The 24,010-nt window shown below is 41.7% G+C and overlaps 1 protein-coding gene and 1 long non-coding RNA gene across 2 annotated transcripts in view; one reads left to right on the forward strand and one right to left on the reverse strand.

Annotated features, from left to right (window-relative positions):
• LOC125718016 (protein sidekick-1-like) overlaps window positions 1–24,010 on the forward strand; it is a 284,877-nt gene that overhangs the window by 162,349 nt on the left and 98,518 nt on the right. Inside the window, exon 5 of the mRNA XM_048991479.1 lies at window positions 14,027–14,160. Coding sequence (XP_048847436.1) covers window positions 14,027–14,160 — 134 coding nt within the window. The remainder of the gene's footprint in view (window positions 1–14,026; window positions 14,161–24,010) is intronic.
• On the reverse strand, window positions 11,342–12,198 carry LOC125718017 (uncharacterized). The gene is made up of 2 exons (XR_007384724.1): window positions 12,046–12,198; window positions 11,342–11,799 (listed from the first exon to the last, which is right to left on the reverse strand). It is a non-coding gene; the product is annotated as an uncharacterized LOC125718017 (long non-coding RNA).

Genomic DNA, 24,010 nt, shown 5'->3' on the forward strand with positions numbered 1-24,010 from the left:
ATCCGTGCCCTCCACAATGATTTATTTCATTTAAGGTGGCCTGCTCTCTGAAGAGGGTGAGTTAGGTGAATGTCAGACACTGCCTGAGTAAGCCTTTGAATGTCAATTGAACTCCAACATAGCACTGGCACCTGTCTAATTGAAGGAGGCAGCGGTTCCTGCCGACCGCCGCTGACCTGTGTGAGACTGTCCTCTGGTACTGATCACTGCCCTTCTTATTGGACAAGAGGTCACTGGAGCTACCCCTGGTGCACCCCACTGCTAGATTGCCTTGCTGTCCAGTACGTGCATGAAATTCTCATCTAATCTCAATCTCACAACTGCTCCTTTTGGTGACGGTCACTTCTGCAGCATGAGATGCCCAAACCACCTCAGCTCTCCCCTTAATCGGAAGGTGCAGCAGCTCTATTTCGAGGTTCCTCCGAATCTCCCCATCCGGTCACGGAGACTGAACCCTCTCGTTGAGGGCAACCTCATGGACTATTGCCAAAAATGCTAATTTTGCAAAATGATGGGAGATTCAGATTTCATACCTTTTCAAGGTGCTGGAACCAGCAGGGCCTGACTTAAGTTGCCTGATAGGTATGTGTGTTAATAAGTGTGTTGTTTTGGCATGGCCTCCTCCGACAGTATTATCATTTTGCTTTTCCCTTAATACCCTTCCAGCATTAAGGAATGTGAGTAATGGGAGAGTGTGGACAGAGCATAGTCCATCTGAAAAGACTTACGGGGGGAAGAAAGGTGCCATTATTTTTCTTCTAAAGTTATATTCCCAAGTTACTGAGAACATGGTTGTTTGATTATTCAGCATGCCGGTTGAGTTTTGTCAGAAAAAGTGGGGAGCAAACTGTGAGCTTTTTCAACAAAAGGACGGCGAAAAAAAGAAAAAAATTTACTTTTGGAATAACAGTGCCCCCTATTTGCCAAAACTCTTTACCCCCATGGCTGAGCTCCACTCTCACCCCCCCCCATTACTAAGACCCCTGCCATTTACGTCCCATTAACTCACTTTCTGGAAGCCTGCCACACTGGCCAGGCTGACGGGGATGTAAGCAGACAGCGTGCAGGAGCATCCAGGATAAGGTCACACTTTCCCTGACGCCCATCAATTTCCAGATGCCTCCCCCTGGCGCGGTGAGGATTCCCGCTGTGATCAGATCCTGTACAGAGCTATTTATCTATCCACAATGATCTGTAATCCGCATTCTTGACTAATCAATAAGAGGCCTATAAAAGGAGGGGTATTGACAGCCAGGTCCAGCAATGCGGGAATTGCAGGGCTGGTGTATTTAGCTGCTGGGCTGGACCAGATATCTGTGCTTTTGGGTGAAGCATCAGTCAGTAGGCTTTCCGGATAGTTCTGCTGCCGCTGTTCTTTAGGAAGCATTTTTGACAAGAAGTTTTATCTTTCTGGAATGTACAGGACTTTTTTAAAATAATGGCTTTCTGACAATGTTGTGACAGTTGCTGATGTACAGTAGGAAACAAAGGTGCTTTAGTGCTGAACGCTGGAGTGGAATGAGCCGGATTCTCGCTGTTCATGCCACAAGTTCACGTTGGTGGGAAGGTAGCTTGAGGTGCAGCAGTAAGCTCCTGGGCTGTCTGCCTGATCAGAGTTGCACTTCTCGAGATCTGGTCTTGGGTCTCCAGACTGCTCAACCTGATCTTGGCCTCATATTTTACTTGAGCCCATTTTGTCTTGATCTTACTTTGGTCTTGGCCATAAGTCTGTAATATTAAATATTGCAAAACATATTATCTGAAATGGTATGCAAATATACTTCTTTCCCCTGACTAAGTAGAAATTAATTTTTCTGCGCCATCCTCTTGTAAGACTGTTACTTATAATATAGTACCTCTTCCAGCTGCCCCGGAGGTATAACCCTATTGTACATCTTCAGAGGGTGCAGGGGCATCCTGTGCCTGCCTGTCCATGTCAGTTCATCTTGAATGGATACATCTTCATCTGGAGAGCATTCTCAATCAGGGCCAACGAGTTATGAAGTCACCAAGGTCCAGAGCTCGGCAAATTTTGAAAAAAAAAAAAACAGTTGAAAATAGAATTTGAAGCTAAATATTAACCTGAATTAAAAAAAAATTATAAAATCAACAGTTGAAAATGTCTGCAGGCCAAGTGCATTCTTAATTCTGTTTGAATGTGATATTAGTAGTGTCTGCTGTGTGTGAGTGTGTGTGTGTGTGTGTGCGTGTGAGAGAGAGAGAGAGAACTAGAGCATTCAGTATCAGCATGATAGAGGATGCGCAACTCGTGAACCGCACGTGTGCACTTCACTGAAATCAGTGCGTGTGACCATGTTGCATTGTGAGGGAGGGTGGGCTGGCAGCATATCATTCGGTAAAACAAAGCAATGCTCATTATCTGTAAAAAAACGTTCCAAAACTGCAACCTGCTGTAGCATCATATAAAATATACAGTAGCTCCAATATGGGTGCACTCTACCAAAAAAAAAATCTAAATGCTGAATTTTCAAGTTTTGGTTTTGATTAAAAGTCTTGATCTTGTCTTGGTCTTGGTTGGGATGGGTCTTGGTCTTGACTTGGTCTTGGGTTGGATGAGTCTTGATCTTGTCTTGATCTTGAAACAGATGGTCTTGAGCACTTGATTTGCACGAAAAATCCTTATAGGTTTGACACTATCAGTAAAATTTGATAAAAAAAATGAAAGTAATTTAAGTTACATTTTCCAAACAAGCATAGTACCATCTTGTCCTAACATAGAATATGTCACCATTATGTTGGTTGGCTTGGAAATCCTGCATTAGTTCACAACTTACGACTGCGTTTTGAAAACCAAAGTCTAATATTAAGCTCTATAATGTTTAAACCAGTCTCATACTTCGTAATCTAGTCTCAGAGACATACGTTTCAAAATAGAGATTTCATTGCCGTTATATTGTTTTACTAGCCCTGGTTTGTTTTGGAGTGGGAATCCATCTTATAAGTTATGCTAACTACATCTAGTGTTTCAGGTCCACGTTAGAAGATATGTAACAATCACTGTGATGTTTCAAAATATGGTAAGCCATCGGAGTGAGCTGCATATTATAGCGTGGCTTCATGCACTACATAGACCCAGCTCAAAAATGCTGTTATTGTTTTTTTTTTTCTGCGCTCCATAGGTATCGAAGGCTGTGTATGTAGCTACACAGACATGCTTTAGCCCTTCTGGGACCTGAGTGTCACAAACAGTGAAATAAGCAAGAAAACAGCTGGCTGCACTTTTTAACATCTGGACTCAGTAAGTGTCTGACCTAAAAGTCTGACAACAGCACTGATTCACTGAAGATGGACAGACTCCACAAGCCATAAAACCAGTAATTAGCCCCATATCGTCGGAAGGACTGACAGATCCAGAGGTTGCTGGTTTTGGCTTCCATAGAGCTTGAAAATATAGCAAGTCAAGTTCAAAAAGAGATGGAAGTCGGCAGGATTTTTTTTTAGCATGGTTGATTTGCTTAGGAAGCAACACAAAAATATGCTAACAGACATTTTGTCTTTGGGGAATGTGTATAAGCGAGGTGGCCGAGTGCAGATTGGACTGTCTGCCTTTCTCGGGGTGAACATCCATAAGGACCACTGCAGTTTGTTTTATTAATGAAAGGCTGAGTGGGGAATATAACCCCCAGCAGCCCCCAGGAATACTCAAGCTCTTTGTGACCATTTCAAGCAAAAGGAGTGATAGATTTGCAAGCTCCATGGTATTAATGCAGATGTGGTAGCATCCGACATGCACACACAGTCTTCATTCCAGGAGGATGAGCACCTATGACCTTTACAAATAGGCTTTTGCTGTATCGCTGATGGAGACAGACGGGCTGTCGTCTCTCTTACAGAGTTTTTTTTTTTGTTTTACATTAAAATGAAATTACGGCAGATCAATTGCCTGTATCGTGCAACGGCTTTCCAAGACACCTTGAGAAGCAGGTTCTCAGATTAATGTATTACAGTGAGTTCACTTTACAGTATATCCATTATTAATCACTGTGTTGCTGCACAGATTTGTGCATTTCCCCTTTTTTTTAACTGAGCTCCGCACATCGTTATCCATCCCGTTTTCTGTTTGTCAGGCACATAATGGATGGATGGAAGTCCCTTCAAAGCCTGGCCACTTGTAAATGTTTTGGGATTTCTCATTGAACGCAAGTCTAAAATTAGATGTGGAGTAAGTCCATGTAATTATGACTGGAGACAGTTACTGGCAACATTGCATTAGGCTACTGTGGAGCAGAATGTGATACGGGCAGCTTGGATCGCATTTACTGCATGTTAGAAGTCTGCATATTTTCACTGTAGCTTAAATGTTTTACCAAGTATTTGTGTGACTCAGTTTTTTGTTACAATATAAAGCAGTTGGACATACATGTAGTGAACTACAATAAAAACTCTCTGGCCATTAAAATATTAATTTGGCCTCATATTATTGAGGCTTGTTTTCCTGCCCCTGGCTCAATGTGTGCGTGGAATTTGCATGTTCTCATATTCTCACAGTCCAAAACCATGAGATCGGGTATATCGAAATTGCTGATAGTGTCAGTGTGTGTCCTGTGAAAGACTGGGGTCTCTTACAAGTTGGACCGCCTGTTTATGCCTTGTTCTTCTTAAAATCCAGGATCACTGTGAACCTGCACTGGATAAGCAGGATAGGTTTGAATGGCTGGATGGATGGATGGATGGATGGTCTCCCCATTACTGTATTTATACATTTTTGTAACTAATGGGATGAATGGCATTGAAGCTCATCGTGTCTCTCGGCAGAATATAAATTTGTCCTGGGACATGTGGCCCAGTCCCATGGTCCTGGTGTTGGCACCTGGTCCATCACGGTTGTTCTGCTGGTGCTTTTCAGTCGGAAGAAGTCTTTCAGCTGCATTCTGCTGTGGAACCCGATTACGTACCTGCTCCTTGTAGTCCTGTAATGTGAGTTATATTTTTATATGTAAACGTTCTTTAGTAGGAGGACCCGGCATTGTAGGACATGGCGTGCTGTGGACAGCCTTCTTTATGAGTGACTGGAAATGTGAGTTCACAGCCTGGGCACAGCTGTGAAGTTTGTATCATTGTAATTCGATGGCTTGGTGAGATATTTAATCTAATAAGTGGTGAGTGGTTTTATCTTCATAGTAAAATAAATGAGATAAGTGTATGTTTTAGAACAGGTTATAACCTACTTAACCTCTTTATATGCATCTGATTTAGTAAGCAAAACCTTTTCCGATACTAATTTGATGAGTCAGGGTTTTGTGTAATGGGCTTGAAATGAACAGAGCCAAAATGTTTGTAGGAGGGAGAATTGTGGTGGTTTATTGTGAATTTTCACAGTTCAGCAAAAATTGCCACTGGTGTTTCGGTCCACTGCCTTCTGCGAGAGGAGCTTGCTGCTTATGGATGGCGGACATTCTCCCAAATTAGCATAATTCCTGTTATTGTTCCCCTTCATTTAAAATAGAAAGATGCATCTGAATTTCATTGAGCTGTAGGTCCGAATGATACAATGTGGAGGAACATTTCGATCTTTTTCCTCCCCTGCCTGGCAAGTGGAGGAGTTAGTGAAGGAGTTAGTGAAGGAGTTAGTGAAGGAGTTAGTGGAGGAATTATTGCAAACCGCCCATCATGGAAATGGAAGTAAGCAACTCATCCGCTACTGAAACTGGAAGCCATTTTGGAATACACCTGACCAGTGCAATCTCCTTCGCTTTGTGTGAAATCGTATTGTATATACACATAATTGTTGCATGTTCGATTTTACGTAAACTTTCATTTATGTACATTTGCATTAATCACTGGTGAATATAGTAACATGAAAAGTTGTTTACAATATGCATTATCCCCTAAAGAGCAAGGTTTTAACTTTTGCTGCCGAATGTCTGCTTTCAAAGTAGGGTCATGGGAAGAACGTTACCGTTAATTTTTAAGTGCCATAAATTTTAGTTACGTAAAGAGATTTTTTTCCATAGTAATCGCCTGACCCATTCACTACTTTACACTACTCTAAAAGCATGATGTCACAAACACTGTGTGTGTGTGTGCGTGTGTGTGTGTGTGCGTGTGTGTGTGTGTGTGTGTATTATTTCTTCATTAGGCTACTGGCTGCCTTGGCACTCAGCTTCCTCTGTGTCTTATCTGCCATACGCCTGCTTTTACTATCAATGACTTTTGCTCCAAGTAGCATTTGTTTGGTTAATTCCTTGCTCTTCAATAGAGTGTGATGCAGGTTAAGGACCTTGCTCATGGGTACAACAACAGGGCCCTGGTGTTCCCCTCCCTCAGTTTAGGGTTCAACAATACCAATCAGCATGTTACAGTTTCCCATTTCTTTAATGTTATGGTACGTTGCCGTCCGGTAGTTTGACAACCGCCACAGCAGGAGACCTGGTCTAAAGGATCTCTTTGTGCTTATACCCTGACACAGGACACCTGTGTGAAAAGGTCCAGCTGATTAATCCCCCTTCGCATGTCCACTGGGTTCTCTTCCCCTGTGAAAATCTTGAGATACTTTAGAAGGCGTCTGGTGCTCAGCCAGATCAGATGAGCATTAAAAAAACCTGGTCACTTTACGCAAACGGCCCCATTTCTGCACAACGACAAGTGTGAACCTGTCACTCGCACTTAATTTCTCTCCCTCCCCATGCACATGACACCCGCTATTTCTGTGTGCTTTTTAAAGCTGCTCTTCCTTGTGTCGTACTGAGACTTTGGAGTTGACATGCGTCACCCAGCCCAATTTGAACATCTCACCTAGTGATTAGTGATAATTAAGACTGGCTCACATTGCAGGAGCCCTTTTGTTTTAATGGTCTGTTCATTTTAAAACCACCCCCCCCCACCCGCCCCTCAACACATGCTGAATTTATATGTGTTACATTACATTACATTGCTCAGTTCCAGACATCAGTAACCTTAAATCACGCTGAAGTACTGACTGTCTCTGTGAATTATACTCAGTTAATCAAGTTAATTAAATACTGTAGTTCAGGGGTTTTCAGCCTTTGGTCCACAACCCCCCAAAGGAGAGCAGAGTTGTTAAGGGGGTTCACAGAGATGCTTCATAAGCTGAAGCTGTAGTTGGAAGTTGGTTGGATGAATGAATGCTGAATCCACTGTAAAAATTCAGCCATTCAAAGCTGTGATCCCATACTGGGAATATCCAGTCCGATGCTGACAGTCATGGGATCTTGTATATTGCATATGCACAAAAAGAAGCCTGAACTTTTCATGTAAAATCTGAGATTTATCAAACAAAAGTTGACTGGAAAAAGTGTACATTTACAGAAACTCAGGGGGCTTTGAATGTTTTTTAATGTTTAAATGTTTTTTAAACATTTTGAATAACTTGGGAAAAGACGACTCCCATTGTAATAGAGGGAACTGCAGCTAAACCAGCTAAATTACGTGCGCATGCCAACCATTCATATCACCCAGCCGCATTTTCATGTGAAAACGGTAAATCTAAAACATTTTTCCATTTAGTTGTTTAAGCCGTATGTATTTGCCTTGAAGAATTCAGTTTGCTTTTTGAAATATTATGTCTTCCCTTGAACTGAAAATATCTGGACTGATCCCGGCTTACGACTGGGTTCTATTACAACACACAGGTGAAACGGAAATATGTCGGAATCGAATAATCGTACTGACTTTTCGGTGTGAGAATTAAACTGGGAGATGCAAGTGGGGCTGGCGTGCTTATGCTGCCATCCAGTACAGTACTATCCCACTACAACTATGGCTGCTTTTCCACTGCCCCAGATGTGGTACTTTTGGTACTTCAAGAAAGTACGGTACTTCAAGATCTTGGTTTTCCAATGGCATCAAAACCGGTACCGGTGCTGAATGCCATGAAACAGCATGAGGCAGAGAATTTTGTGCTGATTTTGAAAAACGACTGTACTATATTATTGGGCTGGATGATCTGTGATATTAATACCAACATTGCAAGTTATGCTCATGCTTACATCGCTAGTCAGCTGGACTGAGATCAGGCTTTTTCATACTGTCATACTGTATGGACCTTATAGCGCAGGGGGTTTAAGTTTTGCTAAAACATTTTTATGGTATCAAGGTTATGGTTCTTGACTGAAAATGTGTGGATTACCTTCTCCTGGTGGGGGATGAGTTACTGCCTCAAGCAGAAGAGTTTAAGTATCTCAAGTTCTTGTTCAAGAGTGAGGGAATAAGGGAGTGGGAGATTGACAGACGGATCAGTACAACTTTGGCAGTAATACAGATGCTCTACCCTTCTGTCGTGTTAAAGAGAGAGTTGAGTCGTAAGGCAAAGCTATTGATTCACCGGTTCATCTATATTCCTACCTTCACCCATGGTCACAAGCTTTGGGTAGGGATCGAAAGAATGATACGGCCAGATACAAGTGACATAAATGAATTCCCTTCACAGAGTGTCTGGCCTCAGCCTTAGAGATAGGGTGAGGAGCTCTGACATTCAGGAGAGGCTCACAGTAGACTCACTGTTCCTCCCCATTGAAAGGAGCCAGTTGAGGTGGTTTGAGTATCTATCTTGGATGCCTCTTGAACGCCTCCCTGGAGAGGTTTTTCGGGCATGTCCAACCATGAGGAGACCCAGGACATGCTGGAGTGATCGTATTTCTCGGCTGGACTGAGAACGCCTTGATATTCCCCTGAAGGACCTGGAGGAGGTGGCTGGAGAGAGTTCTTGGCATTCCTACTTACAGTAGGCTACTGCCTCTGCATGCACACCCTGGATAAGCTGCAGACAATGGAAGGATGATTTAAAAAAAAGAAGTTTGTATGTGCAAGTCATCATAACTTATATAAGTTGTAAGTCAGCGATCAGTCTGTAGTTGCTTTAATTGTGAATTTGGTGTCAAACATTCACATGCATGGATTCACATATATACCTAGCATATAGACATGAGAATGTGATACAGCACAGCGATGTTCTTACTAGGAACCATGTAAACAGATGAATTTGAAGGGAACAAGTTTTTGTGGACCACCAAGATTATTTTTACTTTTTTGTTTACTGTTTCCTCTAGAGGGAACATGGTTGCCTGGCAACCAAAGAATGCATATTTTCACGCTCACGTGTAGTATGACCCATGGGAGTGTGACATGAAATTTTATGCAGCAGTGTTCTTTAATTTGTTTTTTTTTTCTCTTTTGCTGTCAGGGAGGGAAAAATGATGATGGATTAATGCTCCCATGACCCAAGGGAACCCTAGTGTCGTGGAGGGCAGCACTCAAATTAAGTACTGGGGTCTTTCTTGAACATGGAGGACATTGGCTGATGGTCATTAGACTTGGCTAGCTTTGTTGTGTGACAGAGAGACTGGATTGGGTTCCATCTGAATGAATTTAAGTCGTAGAATTACATAGGCGTAAGTCTGTGGAAACCTGAACTCTTGAGCAGTGAAACTTAGCTTTTTGGAGGCATGGGGGCTGGGGCATGTGTTTCCTTCAGCTGAGAGACTCTCTGGGCGTCAGGGCTGTGCTTCTCAGTAGGGGACACAATGCCTCAGCATACTGTGCCTCCAGCCGAGTGGCTGTGCTGCCCAGAAGGTTCCACATGGAGGGATCTTTTTGGTTTTGACCACGTCACTACCTGCAACTAGCCAGGATCTGTTTCATTCATGAGAGATCAGCACTGGCTATCTCAAGAGAAGGCGTGGGATATGGGTCCTAGTCGATGTCAGCGAAATGCCACCATGTCTGGTGCCAAATCACCTGCTCGGGTGCCATCTACCTGGGAGGGACCTGTAAGCGTGTGGTGATCATAGAAAACCACCCCCCTCACAAATGGAGCTCCTGATTCCTTCATGCTATATTGGACAAAGTGCTAACTTTGCAGATGCCACACCCCCCATCTGAATACACCCTGCTTTTCTCATAGAAGTTGAGTGTGTACTGACGCCATGAGCAGTTTCTCAGCCCGCGGTTGGCTTATCACAATCCAGCCCTCGAAACAATGTCGCCGCTTCCTGACACCTCGACATACGCCGGCGGAAGAAAGAAATCAGGTGAAGAGGTTGTGTTTCATTCATGTTTATTTGCAGCAGGTGGTGAGGGAATACAAAGGCTCACTCTGCACGATCATGGCCTGTGGGTCAAACTCAGGGGTGTCAGAGCTGTCAGGATTTATCCACACTAATAGTTCCTGTTACATGCTGGCATAATTTTTTGGTCAGAGGTTCGGTCCCTTATCAGCGCACTATGCCCTCTGCTGGCCTGGAGGAGGAATCCCCCAGGGAACACTGAGTGGGGCCTCAGTGGGCTATAAGCTTGTGTCATGCAGGTTTCTGCATGTGTGCCTGGCTTTTAGCCTTCCAGGGGTCCCCCCCCCCCCCCCCCACACACACACACACACACACACACACCCCACCCTGAGCTGGTTTTTGTTTTACCAATTAATAGTGTGACCCTGAGACCCAAGTAATCGGAGAGGGGGTGCACCTCCTGAACTTGTGTTTTTTTTCTCCTTTCCGCCATCTGTGGAAGGTCAATCTGATGGCCGTTCCCTCTGAGAAGAGGGCCAGTAGCTCTGTGGATTTAATGGACAGACTCGCGTGCAGTGGCAAGACTACAAAACAGGATCTGATGTGCATTCGGAGGTGCATCGCCACTACCCGTACCATTGATTGCAGTTTGAAAGTGGGGGGTGGTGAAGGGGGGCAATGCTACTCTCAAGCCACTGACATTTCAATTACACTGTCATACACCGTCTCGGAGTGGCGGGTCCCTGTTTTGAAAATGTCATACTGGCCACTAAATGAAAATGCGTGTCTGTTTGGCCACATCGCCCCTGCGCTCAGTGCTTAACTGACTAAATAAAAAGACAGTCTGTTGTATGTATTATGGTCTCCAAGAGCAAACTTTATTCATGTCAGATAAATACGTTGTTTTATGCTTTATAAAGTATTACATTTAAAGTTCTCCCAGCATTTTATCCTGCTTAAAAAAAGTTTTTTTTCTGCACAAATTTTCCAGTAACTTATATGATTGGAAAGTGTGAACCCATACTTTACTGTAAATATTTACTTAAGTATTTTTTTTTTACTTCTGTACACGTGTGTAAAAGCATGTTTTTAATTTAGCGCACGTGCATGATGTGTGTAAGGGAGGTGCGCAGATGGGGTACACGGTGTACACGGGAAGTACCACAATATGTAGTGACTCACAGGCCATTTGAGGGCAGGCTGCATCTGATTGCCCGTTGCGGGTGCCAAGAGATAACAAGTAAAATGAAGCTTATCTTTTCCTGTCATTGGCGACACACTTTGTTAGGTGGGCAGACCTAGCAATCCAATGCAATTAAACTGTAATCTAATACTATTGAAATACAGTGTCAAAATGCAGATAAATGGGCTTTATTAATAAACACCACTCAACAGTAAGAAACTGTATAGTTCTATTAACATTTACCTCCATGCTATTTATCATTTAAATATTTGCTCACTTTTTTTTATGTATAAAAATTCAGTCAACCATCCATTGCTTGTCAGTAGCTGCTAATTGTACCGGGCTTTGGTGTTTGAACAGGGAGGAAATCCTCAAAAGGGGCAAGTGAGGTCATTTCCCACTATGCCACCACACCCAGCTGATTAGGAACCCTATGTGATTTTAGGAAGAAGGTCAGGAAAAAGACTTTGTGTGACAGGACAGATTGTCAGAAAAGCTGTGGCAGATTCATAAGGAGTTCTGATCCGATCACCTCCCTCATCATTCCTGCTCCTGCCTTCCCATGCAGTGGGTTTCTCCACATCCGAATTGCTGGCACTGTGAGAAATGCAGCATCCAAAACCAAGCTGTCTGGGGCAAACAAGTGGCATCAGCCACAGGCTGATCAGAAACTGATAACATGACCAGTAGTGGGTCTTAATAGCTTAAACCAGTTCTGCTCATGATGGGTTGCAAGTGCCTTATGTCATATTATCAGCAAGAAAATAGCATATATGATAAGAAAATGGCAAGAAAATTACTGTGTAAATAAGTAGTAATAATATATTTATTGCATGCTGGCGGTAGTAATGGAAAGAGATTGTAAGAAGTACCTACCTGTAGAAGGTGACGGAGTTGAGTAGTAATTCTTTTAAAGATATTTCAGCTGTGCTGGGGCTGATGAGGGTTTCAGGCTCCTGGCCCCTCTGATCTCATTGGCCCAGCTGTCATCGGCATGACAACACACGTGGACTTCGGACCTACCACATAAACAAGCACGCCTTTCACAGAGCCTGTCATTCGAGCAAAGAGTATTTCCTCTTCATGGGCAACAGGGATTAATAATTGAGATGGCAGGGATTTCTTTCTTTGATTGAGTTGAAGCATTACAGGGAAAATGAGGCACGCCACAGCCTCACTGCTCCCACTGTGCGGCCCTGTGGAGAGATGCCAGCTGCCTGTGTAATTACTCCCAGAGTGTCATCTAATGGCTCCTCCTCCTGCCAAGGGCTGCAAACCCTTTACTTACACTGTTGTACTTTTTAAGCACCAGAGGTCCTTTGTGGGATTGTAAAGCAAACTCATTTCATGTCCCTAACCATGAAATTGACATATATGTTTCCTATCTCGCCCAAGGAGCTTCTGAATGAATTGGTACCCACCATCTATTACCATAAACCCAAGCTGATTGGATTTCGAATTCATACCTGTGTCGGTCCATCCACCCCGGGCTTTTAAGTCTTCTCAATAATCGCTGTTTATATGCAGACATTGAGAAACAATGAGGTTCATCAAACCGCCTTTTCCAGCGTACTTAGATGAACCAGAACATAACTAGATGGAATCATGTTGTCCTTTTAAGATCCCTTCCTGGTTTCTACGTTGACGATGTGGGGTTTTGGTTTCCATGTAACATTCGCTGTGACATGATACTCAGCCAAATTATGCAAAAGTGTTTCCCAGAAGTTGGCCCCAAAAATACTAGTAATGACCCATTGTTTCATCCTTGGCAGTATTCTTATTCACTTAACAATTAATCTTATATTAAACATAACAGCCAATTAGAGACCCCTGTTTTTCCTGTTTTCTTGGCAGAATTTTACTTGGAATTAATAGTTAAAATAAAGTTTCTGGGTCCTGATGAGCTGCAGCATGCACAGTGTAACTATTTACACTTGTTTACGAGGCAGAGATAAAATAAATTCATTTCATAAATAGCGTTGTGTTGAAATTTATGGTATATCTATTCAGGAAATAGGTTCCTGCTGAAGCATCATTTCAGGACAGGGATGTACAAGACCTCTCAGAAAATGATTATGTGGGACTGACACTGGGTCAGTCAGGGTTGGGAGAGACACAAGCTCTCTGTTATTACCTACAGAACAGGTGACTATGAAGCAGGTGGACTGAGCATAATATTATCATCTACATCCGCCACTGCAAGTCGATAACATGACAGAGCAGGGTTATCATAATCAGGAATGGTCAAACAAAGTCTGTAAAATACTGCAGTACTTTAAATCTCAGTGCTTACACATGGACTGTAAATTGTATTTTTAATTTTTTTTCACGATTGGAGTACATTGATGTAGACAGGCTTTATCGTGTAGTTAATTTTATATATATATATATATATATATATATATATATATATATATATATATATATATAATTATTTATGAGAAATTAATTGGTGGCATGAAGTCTGAAGACACATTAAGTAGTTAGCTGATGTCTTTCAAAGTGCTTTAGTAGACTAGCATGGATCACTCTGAACCTGTAAATATTAGCTGGAACAGAGAAGGAACGATCCATCCACCTCTATCCATCCATCTTCCAACTGCTTGTCTTGATCTGGATAATTGAGGGGGGAAACTTGTGAGATCAGTTTATGGACCAAGAGAGAACTAAACGCTATTGGGGTTCCATCAGCTTATAAAGCATGTCAGAGCTAAACACTGTTGGGGTTCCATTAGCTTATAAACCACGTGAGAACTAAACACTTTTGTGGTTCTATCACAGATACATAAGATATGGGCTTATTTCCACAGAGCAGCCCCCTGAGGATAAGTGGCTAACGTGCTGTACTCTTCCACAGAACCGTAACGCTGGACAATCAACTTGTGGTACTGTCCACAACCACAGCTGATGCTGGCCACTACCATGTCCAGGCCATCAACGAGAGGAACGGGGAGAACAAAACAAGTCCCTCCGTCTTCCTGAACGTCGCAGGTAAACTGAGACCCCCCTGTTGTCTGAGAGATGCGGCAGTTCTTCCCGTTGTATGTCTGTCTCATTATGCGTCTCTCTCATTGCCAGTTCTCCTCGTCTTTGGGTTTTTGTCATTCTCTGTCCTTTCTGTAAGTGTCCCATGGAGACCCCTTTAAATACCAAGAAGAGTAATAGACTTGAATATAAGATAAATAATATATATAAATATAAAAATCACTCCCTGGGGACCAATGTCTCAAGCTGTCAGAATCTCATCTACAGTGAAATGACAATATTTCCCAGCAGTCATATTGGCAAGCATCATGGCATTATCATAATCCTACAAAACAACACGCTGATGGAGGAAAGGGAGGCCACTTTCCGGAAGCCGTTTGACAAATGACTGTGGTTCAAGTAATTTCATCTTTTCACCTGGATGTCAGAATTGAAATGTGTGTTTAATAACTAGATTAGTTTTTTTTTTCTTCCTTTCATTCCTGTGTGTGACCTTTGCTAAATAAGAAATGGCACCGATTGATTTTCCTGTCTTTTTCCAACCCCTTCATTTTACTGAAGTATTGAGCAGTTGAGTTGGACACAATGTGCAATCAGGTTTATCTTAATGACTTTTGTACGAGGCTTTTTGGAGAGTGGTTACAGAATCTTGTCTGATCGTTTTCAGCAGCTCGTCGACAATTATCGCTTTTCGACACTTCCTCAGCATGTTGAAGGTAATTGGTACGCTCTACAAAAATGAGATTTTGCTTCGAACTGAGTTAAATCCTCATAATAAGTGATACGTACCTTTCCAAGTATTTTTGTCTCTAATTACAAAAAAGGGGGCTTTTTTTCAAGCCAGGACAATGTTGGGAACTTTGTAACCTGCAGTGGCTGCTTGGTACAGTGGTTTCCTCCCTACTTAAATCATTTTGAATGTGCATCCCTTGATGATCCTGAGCTGGTTACTACTGCTTTAAGACTTTCCCACTGTGACTTAGGACCTTTCTGCATTCCTGCAGCAGGACAGCATAGATTTTTTTTTTGAGGGGCAGGTGTGGAAAGGCACCAACTGGGGTTTGGGGCAGTGATGATGAAAGATGAAATTTATCAGTTTAAGTTGGTAAAAAAAAAAAATGGGGACACTAAGACCCTTTTGAGGAGGTGCGTTTTAATTCAGGCAACAGGGGAAGATGCTCAGGCACAAGACAGCAGTGACGTTCTTTGTGGGAAGCTGGAGACGGTGAAGGATGTCTCACTTGTCCTGAGTTACAGACACCCTGACACTGCCTCACATTTCCCCTGTCAGCTGATACCTGGGTGGCTCCACAACATAGCTGCTCGCAGGTCAGAATGACGTTTTCCTGAAAGGCTGCAAGATGAAAGGTTCTTTTTTTATAGTGTTTATTTTTAAACACTTTAAACTTTTCCTTCACATAATCCTGTAGCTCTCCTTCAGGTCAGATTTATATAGATGAAACATGTTTATTGTAAAGCAAAAAATAAGCTTTTAAATCAACACTGAACACGCATATTTACCAAACCCTACCTTCTTAGGCTTTCCAAAATTTCTGTTTAATCCTCTTTATTAGTGTAAATTTAACATAGAAGGTGAGCACTTCCTGGGCAGATCACCCGGGCTCCTGCTCTAGTCATCACTTTCATTTTTGATGAGCAGGGGTAACGCTTCAGTGCTGATAGCTCCATTGTGTCTGTCCTTGCGACTGGCCTGGTGTGGTCATTGCCTATCCAGCATGACAGTCTGCATCTACTGATTCAGGCCATTAGCTTAGATTGGACCCAGAGCTCTACAGACCTTGGCGTTGAGTCTTGGTTAACACTCAACAAAGTTTGAAGTATTTGAAAGCAAATGTCATTTGACTAACTTGCTCCATCATTATTTGCTGTCGCTAATGGTCTTATTAGCAGGCAGCTGGGCATGCCGTTCCCTCTCATTACTCTCTGCTGACGTCTGTGTCCACCCCACTATGCCACCACACACTCCTTTGATAAGCTGCATCTTTGATAAGTGGGCTGCATTGTTCTCACACTCGTGAGCAACAGTGGCCCTCTGTCTAAGCCCAAAGTCAGCCGGGTGGCGCCCAGCGTAGAACTTAGGGTAAGTGCAAACTCAGATCTTGAGGCAGCCATCTTAGACAGCATGCAAGCATATCAAAGCTGTTCCCCTTTTTGCCCTAGAAGGTCTTCTTCTCGATCGGTTTAAACCATCTCTTTGCCACATGTTTTTCTCCTGAGGTTACTGATGAGGTTTAATCTTAATCAGAGAAGGAAAGAGACCAAGCCAGTATGCAAACTGTTAGTTAGATGGGAGCAGGTTGGGTGTGACGAGAATGAGAGAGAGGGCATGTGTGTCCATGGAAAGAGGAAGGAGAATAAGCCAGTGAAGAGACGACCCTTACCTGTTAAGAAAGGAGCTGGCTGAGTGTGATAGAGATTAGGGAGTATGTGAGGCATCTCTCTAAGGGGTCACCCAAAACCTTTCAGAATTTACTTTAGGTATCTTCATGAACGTCCTGGTAGCATTGCAGCCCTCTGCCGGGTACACACATGGATGATTTTGTATCAGAACCTGAAAGGAGATGCTTGGCAGCTAGGATGAAAGGAACCTGGGAAAATCAAAAAAAAAAAAAAAAAAACGAGCTGCACCTAAGTGCAATTATGTAGCTTTGTCTAGATCTGCTGGAGATAATGACTTTGAGTAAAGTGACACAAAAGGCCACAGCTGTACGCTGCCAGCTGAACAGCTGATGTAAAGCTGTAAGAGAGCTTATGTAAAGAGAGTTAGGAATGGTAGGCCAATTGCTCTGCTCAGATGGGCTTATAATTAATCCCTCCTCCCTCATTGGATGAAACTGTTCAATATCCATGGGGTAGAGATGACTGGTAGATTTTTTTCGGTTCCAGCACCTCCGTGGCGCAGACCCCAAATTATTACTGTCACGGATGTATTTTAACAACAGTCCTTAAAATCTTTCAGAGTGTCATTTCATGCCAGGTTTGCAATCTAACACATCACACCATAGAGACAGAGACAATGTGAGACACGTGAAAGTCCCAAATTAATTTTTGTTTATTTGTAATTAACAAATTGGTGGGGGGAAAAAAATCCACTTGAGAAGCCCTTATATATGCAAATCAAATATGAATATCTGTTACAAAATGAACCATAAATGAAATGTATAATGAAGCATAAAATTTTAAAAACAAAAAATATATGATGGTTAGATAAAAATGAATTATTGATGAGATGTTCTTCCAGATGTTGTGCCAAGTATCTTGAATGAAATCCCAAAGCTATCGTGATGTGGTTTTGCTGCATCGTAAATGAGGTTTTCCGCTGAATACAGTACATTAATACGGAGCTGCCATTTCATCCATGTAGGCGTATTGATTCAGATATAATGCACTGACTTTAAAGCGCTTAGCTTGTTCTCCCTGGTGTGCAGAAGCAGGCTTTTTTTTCTCTTTTCTTCGTTTTTTTCCTGGGAATTTCTGGGGATGTTTGGAATTTGCTGAAGCCTCGATTTTAGAAATCTGAGCAAAGGGCTCCTCTGTCTTATGCATAATAGATACAAGTAAAAGCAATGGTTTTAACCCCAGGGGTCTTTACGTAATGTGTGCCTTAAGGTTACAGAATGCAGGCAGTCCCTGGGTTAAGAATATCTGACTTACAGGCAACTCGTACTTATTAGCAGACTACCAAAAAGTGTTGGTAATGATACTATAAAGTTTATAAAAAAATTAGGTTTAAATACAATGGTTCGTACTAACGAGCACAAGCATTACTTTGTGATGCTATTGAAAACATTGCATAGCCCAAATGGTTAGTCGGCTTCAGGTACAGTACAGTACCATATTTTATTATTAGTGTATAATTTTTGTTATTATCCATCTGTCCATCCATTTTCCAAACCACTTATCCTACTGGGTCGCTGGGGGTCCGGAACCTATCCCGGAAGCAGTGGGCACGAGGCAGGGAACAACCCAGGATGGGGGGCCAGCCCATCTTTTGTTATTATATACTCTTATTATTTTGCCAAATTACCTACAAATTTGACTTAAAGATACACTTAGGGAATTGATCTCATCCGTAACCTATAATTCAAACAACATCTGAACAAAAAATAATCAAATATGTTTGCGAAAACAATCTATGGCATGCTTAAACCGAGCCTACCATCTTATTGTGGGTCACGTCACAACCCTAGAGGATGCAGAATGTATTCAATGAAACAGACTCACATATAGAGCACAAATAAATGTGTTGTTGTGAGTGAATCATTTTAATATGGGAGATGACAGCTCTTTTAAAAAGGAAGCTGCTTTCTTTATTAACAGCCATTATTAGTTAATGCAGTGACACAGACAGGAAAGCCAACAGTTCACACCACTCCCATGGTCATGTGATAATAAAACACACACATTACAGCTGCATAATTAGCCCTGCTGACCAATCCCACATCTTGATATTATGTTAGCCAATCATGGACAGTGGGCGGGATCAGGACAAACAGAACAATTAGTCTCGTGGACCATACAGAGGTGGTGTGTCAAAATCGCTCAGATAAGAGATTGTTGTCTTGAACATGGTTCATAGGTTTGGTTCGTAGAGGTCATCTAGAGTGGTGTTTGATTTGTGAAATGATGTGAATTTTATTAGGATTGGGACCCGTGGGTGAATTCCTACACATTTCTAGGAATTCTCTGTGATCTTCTTTCGGAGTGTAGATTAGGCGAACAGTTTCAGTGCTTAAAGTTTTCCTGTGGGACCAGGAGCTCAGATTTGTCCTGGCAACTTCACAGCCCTTTTTCACCATACATTCTTCTCATTCGATTACTGTGAGCCAGATGTTACTTTCAAGCTGCATACTATGAGTCTTAAATTGCCTCAGGTTTATGCTATTGGTCTTGACCATGACATTAAGTGCTGTTTTTAATTGGCTCTTTCTTAAATGAATGTGTCCCTTGAGGGTTTATTTTATTAACGTATGTTTTTGTGGTCTGATAGCTTTCCACTTGCAGTCTGAATGGAATTCCAATGAGAAAAGTGAGAGGATAATTTTTGAAAAGCTTCTGAATCCCTTGGGGTGAGTGTTTGTTTTCTCATTTGCAAATGCAGAGCTCCCTTGACCCCATGTCTATAGATAACTATCAGACAGGAGTTGATGGGTCATCTTCTGGAGTAACACTATATTGGAATGTAAAACCATAAACCTTGGTCTAAGATTAAGTGATTTTGGTATGAAAAGAGGGAAAGGTATTGTGGTATATATATTGAAGAAATGCTTTATTCCAGGAATAGAAAGTATGAGAATGACGTATATTTTCTGCTATTACGTAATATTTTTAATAGAGCTGTCTCAATTACTTTATTAATTGATTATTAACAAGCATTGATTCAAGATTTTCCTTCTCAATTACTCGGCAATATGGCAGATGGGAGACGGAGCATGCAGGATGTGGGCCCAGATAAAGAGCAAAAGCATCATTCATATGGAAGCATCTCACCTTACAAATGAATTAAAATGCAGTCATCTGTCAATATTGCAAAGCAGAATGTAAATATGACCACAGTCCGACTGCAAAATATATCTTAAAAGAAGACATTCAGGTTTGACAGACACACGCATTAATGCAAGGTTAGCCAAAGATATGTCCCATTTAGCCTCTTGAAGTAGCCTAGCCTGTCTTTGTAATCACTTTGACTTAAATTATTTAGCTTATTTATGATTCCTGTATGTCAAAATAATTGCTGCTAAAAGGAAGATTAGTCCCTTTGCTTAGCCTCATTATTTTACATAATACGGTGCATAATGACCAGTTAATACGAATCATATTTTGCTAATGCATTGTGTGTTTTGAGTAGGGCTGAACAATACTTGAAAAAGTTCACACATCAATATTTAGAGTTGCAAATTATGTACTGTGCTCCCATGTACTGTCAAAGTTGGTGTTGTTGCTGTGAGTTATGCCAACAGACACAGAGCAGTGCCAACAAGCTACTTGCTTTTGCTCAATATTTTCCCAGTGGAATACAAAATATTTCCACGCAGTGGAATACAAATTACTTTTTGTGACCAGTTCTTGCTGCCTTTTCTCCTCTTCACTCAATGCTCATGCAAAAATAGCGGCAGTAAAGTTTAGACTTATTTTTTAAAACTATACCAGGTAATGTTGAAAAGGAACCATTATTAAAATTGCAAAGCTTGCTAGGTTTGCTTTCTTATGTCTAAATAAAAATGATTTAACCCTACTGATTGATGATCTTAACTCAGCAGTCTGTCATGGGCCTTTGATGTGACAATTACATGTGCACGACATGCCATGTCGACTGGACGTCATGCCAGCCTACTGGCGCAGTGGGTAGGGCAGGGTGTACAGAAGTACGTAGAACTAGGATGTTGGGAGTACACATGCTACGTGGCTGCTCAGCGGGAGTAGTGGTTACAAGTCGTGCTAGGTGGAACTGGCGCACAGCACTGTTAATTTTGACAGCAAATTTTTATTTAGTTTTAGTCATACAGTAGTATTTTGACTAAAATGTAATTTAGTTTCAGTCATAATTTAGTCATCTGAATTATTTTAGTTTTAGTCTGGTTTTAGTTGACTAAATATCACAAGATTACAGTCGACTAAAACTACAGTTGATTTAGTCGACTAAAATTATAAATGCAAAGTGTAATGTTTAAGGTTTCCCTTCGATTTCTGAAAGTCATTATGTCCACAAATGTTAAGGGATGGTGTTAAGGTCTGAGTGTGCAGTACACAAATACTGTACACAGATTTAACTCTTATTTTAAACACAAACTTATGTTTATTTACCCGGAAACTGAGTACTGAAATATCAGTAGTGCCATTAGTGCAAAAATAAAATCACTTCAAAGAAAAAGGGCATAGGTTATAGTGCCACCAGGCCTGCTCTCTCTGAATATTAAAATTAAAATAAATATTTGTAATATTTTTTTTGCTATTGTTTGCTGTTAAATGTTTCTCAAATATGTTCAAAGAAAAAGACCAATTATGGTATCAGGGATGGAAACAATGGGCACGAGGCAGGGAACAACCCAGGATGGGGGGCCAGCCCATCGCAGGGCACACTCACATACCATTCACTCACACATGCACACCTATGGGCAATTTTCCAACTCCAATTAGCCTCAGCATGTTTTTGGACTGTGGGGGGAAACCGGAGTACCCGGAGGAAACCCCACGACGACATGGGGAGAACATGCAAACTCCACACGCATGTGACCCAGGTGGAGACTCGAACCTGGGTCCCAGAGGTGTGAGGCAACAGTGCTAACCACTGCACCACCATGCCGCCCCGCCTTGCGAAATCATTTTTATTTAGTTATCGTCTCGTTTTATTCTGAAGATAAAGGTCGTTGTCGATAAGTTTGACAAAAAATTTTCATTAACGAAATTAACACTGGCGTACAGAAAAAAAGATGATGTTGCAAACAGGAAATGGGAACCTAGTGAACACAGTTTGGACTTATAGTCCTCCTCGTTCATATGTCTGAAAGTTTATAAGTTGAAAGTTCGTAACTAGAGGAGCGTCTGAATATTTAAGCCACTTTGAAAAGTATAGCAGGTGTAACACTTCTAAAATGTACCTGGGGTTCATATGACGATGTGGGATGGAATGAAAGGGTGAGTATGTAAGCTAAATATATAAAAAATGTTTGTACCCAGTTCAATTTACATATAACATGCTTCATCTGTCGGTTACAGGGTAATCAGATTTCACATATGCAGTACTGTACAGAACAAGCGGCTGTGGGGGATTGATTGATGGATAGACATTTATACTGACAAGACCGTGAGTTTTGTTTCTTTTAAGATGAGTGTTGTGAAAGGTATGAGCACAAGGCTAAAGCAGCCTCATGGATCTGGCAGTCTCAAAGATATCATCATAAAAGAAGCTCCCTCATTATTTGTGTGACTTTAAATATGCTATCTCTTGAATTATTTAACACCTCTATAAAAGGAGTTACATTTACATTTTTATGGGTTGCAAAGAATATATGGCACTGATTAAACCTTTGGATGTGTCTCTGATATCTTTAGCACTTTGGGACGATGCTGTTTTTGCCCATTTCTTCTAGGTAATGCCGACTCCAGCATGGATGGCAATGGAGTTTTAATTTCAAATCTCGCTATAGATTTCCTTGTTTGACTGAAGTCGGGGCTTCAAATAGCCAGCCTAAGGTCATTCAAACTCCTTGTTAAATAATTCGAGGTTCATGTGACAGTGTAGAAACTCTATGTAACAACGTTCTCAGGGAAATCCAGTTGGGCCTAGCTACAGTGTGGTGCCCTTTATAGGGGAACTTGATCTGTGGTGTTTTGTTAGTTAAATAAGTATTGAACTGCATGAATGTGCTAAATGAGGTGTGTAATTTACCATGAATGAACTCACCTGTTAGCCAGCCTCAATAATACTGACATCAATAAAACAACATGCTGTGGGATATAGCATACCAGCCTTGTCCTCTGCTCATTAGTTCATTCCAGTGCGGACGTCCTGAACAGCTCTCTCTGTATCTATTTAACACCCCATACGTCATAAACACCTGTGCTAAATGTCCTCTGTGTATGTTAAACGCCCTGTGTTCTCTGTACACCCTATGTCTCAACTCTCACTATATCCTTAACAACCTCTCTGTGAAAAACACCTTTTGTTGGTCCTATGCACCACGTGCCCTGTCTCACCCTCTGTGTGTTAAGATAGATTTATGCTTCTGTGTAAGTGGTAGCTGCATATCCATATACCCAACACTACAGCCTGATGCCTGTAGGTACATTTCTAGGGTGGTATATGTCATGCTGTATTGCAGGCAAATAATAATAATAATTGATACTTTATTGATCCCTTTGGGGAAATTGTCTTTACACCTCAGTCAACTTGCTCTTTTTTGTAGAGTAAGTTGTCCGCAAAGGGCAGCCACACATAGTGGTGCCCAGGACGCTGGGGGTTAAGGGCTCAAGGACCCGCAGGCGTGCTGAGGTTGGGTTTGATTTGGCGATCTTCTGAGTTCAGGCACAGAGGCTTAGTCTGCTGAGCCACATGCTGCCCCCCCCCCCCTTTTTGAAACACACCTATGTGGCTACCTATGCTGCCCATTCTACACAGAAGTATAAATCAGCATTTTAGCACGATCTCTATCTCTATTCTGAATTCCTTCTTCGTGTTAAACACACCCTGTTTTCTGAACATCAGCAGTGTGTTAAATCCGCTCTGTTCTCTGGGCGCACTCTGTGGCTGCTGTATGGTGGCAGGTCAGTTCGTCCTAACTGGCTTCTGCCATCAGTCAGCTGTCCTCGCACCCATCTGTGTCTCCTCTTCCCTGTCCTGAAAGGTCTGGCTTGGCACCACATCTCTGCGAGCAGGTTCATGTGGAGAGATGACCTGAGTTTAGTCATTATACAAGATCATTTGTTCGAGGGTCACTTGTTCACCAATATTTTTTGTTGTTTTGTGAGCAAGCTATTGTTATCTGTGAATGAGCCAAAAATAATTTGATATGTAAATACTGTTCTTGTTGATTTCATGTATAGACTATAAATAATAACATTCATTTCCATCTTTACTTAGACAAGCAACAACACAGTGATGAAAAATTATGAGTTTCTGAAAGGGCTGTTGATGAGATTTAGTTCTTGGTTGGACAGGAGTTAGAATTTAAGAGACATGATGAGGGTGAAAACTCTGACAGGAAAGGAAACTATACTGTACAGTAGGTGTGCTGTGTTGCTACAGCGATATTTTGGAGATTGTTGTGTAATTGTGGCAAAGTGGAAGAGATGTATTTCTATCATATTTGTTTAATGAAAACTCTTTCACATCACA

Source organism: Brienomyrus brachyistius, chromosome 22 (assembly GCF_023856365.1).
Source record: "Brienomyrus brachyistius isolate T26 chromosome 22, BBRACH_0.4, whole genome shotgun sequence".
Taxonomy (NCBI): Eukaryota; Metazoa; Chordata; class Actinopteri; order Osteoglossiformes; family Mormyridae; genus Brienomyrus; species Brienomyrus brachyistius.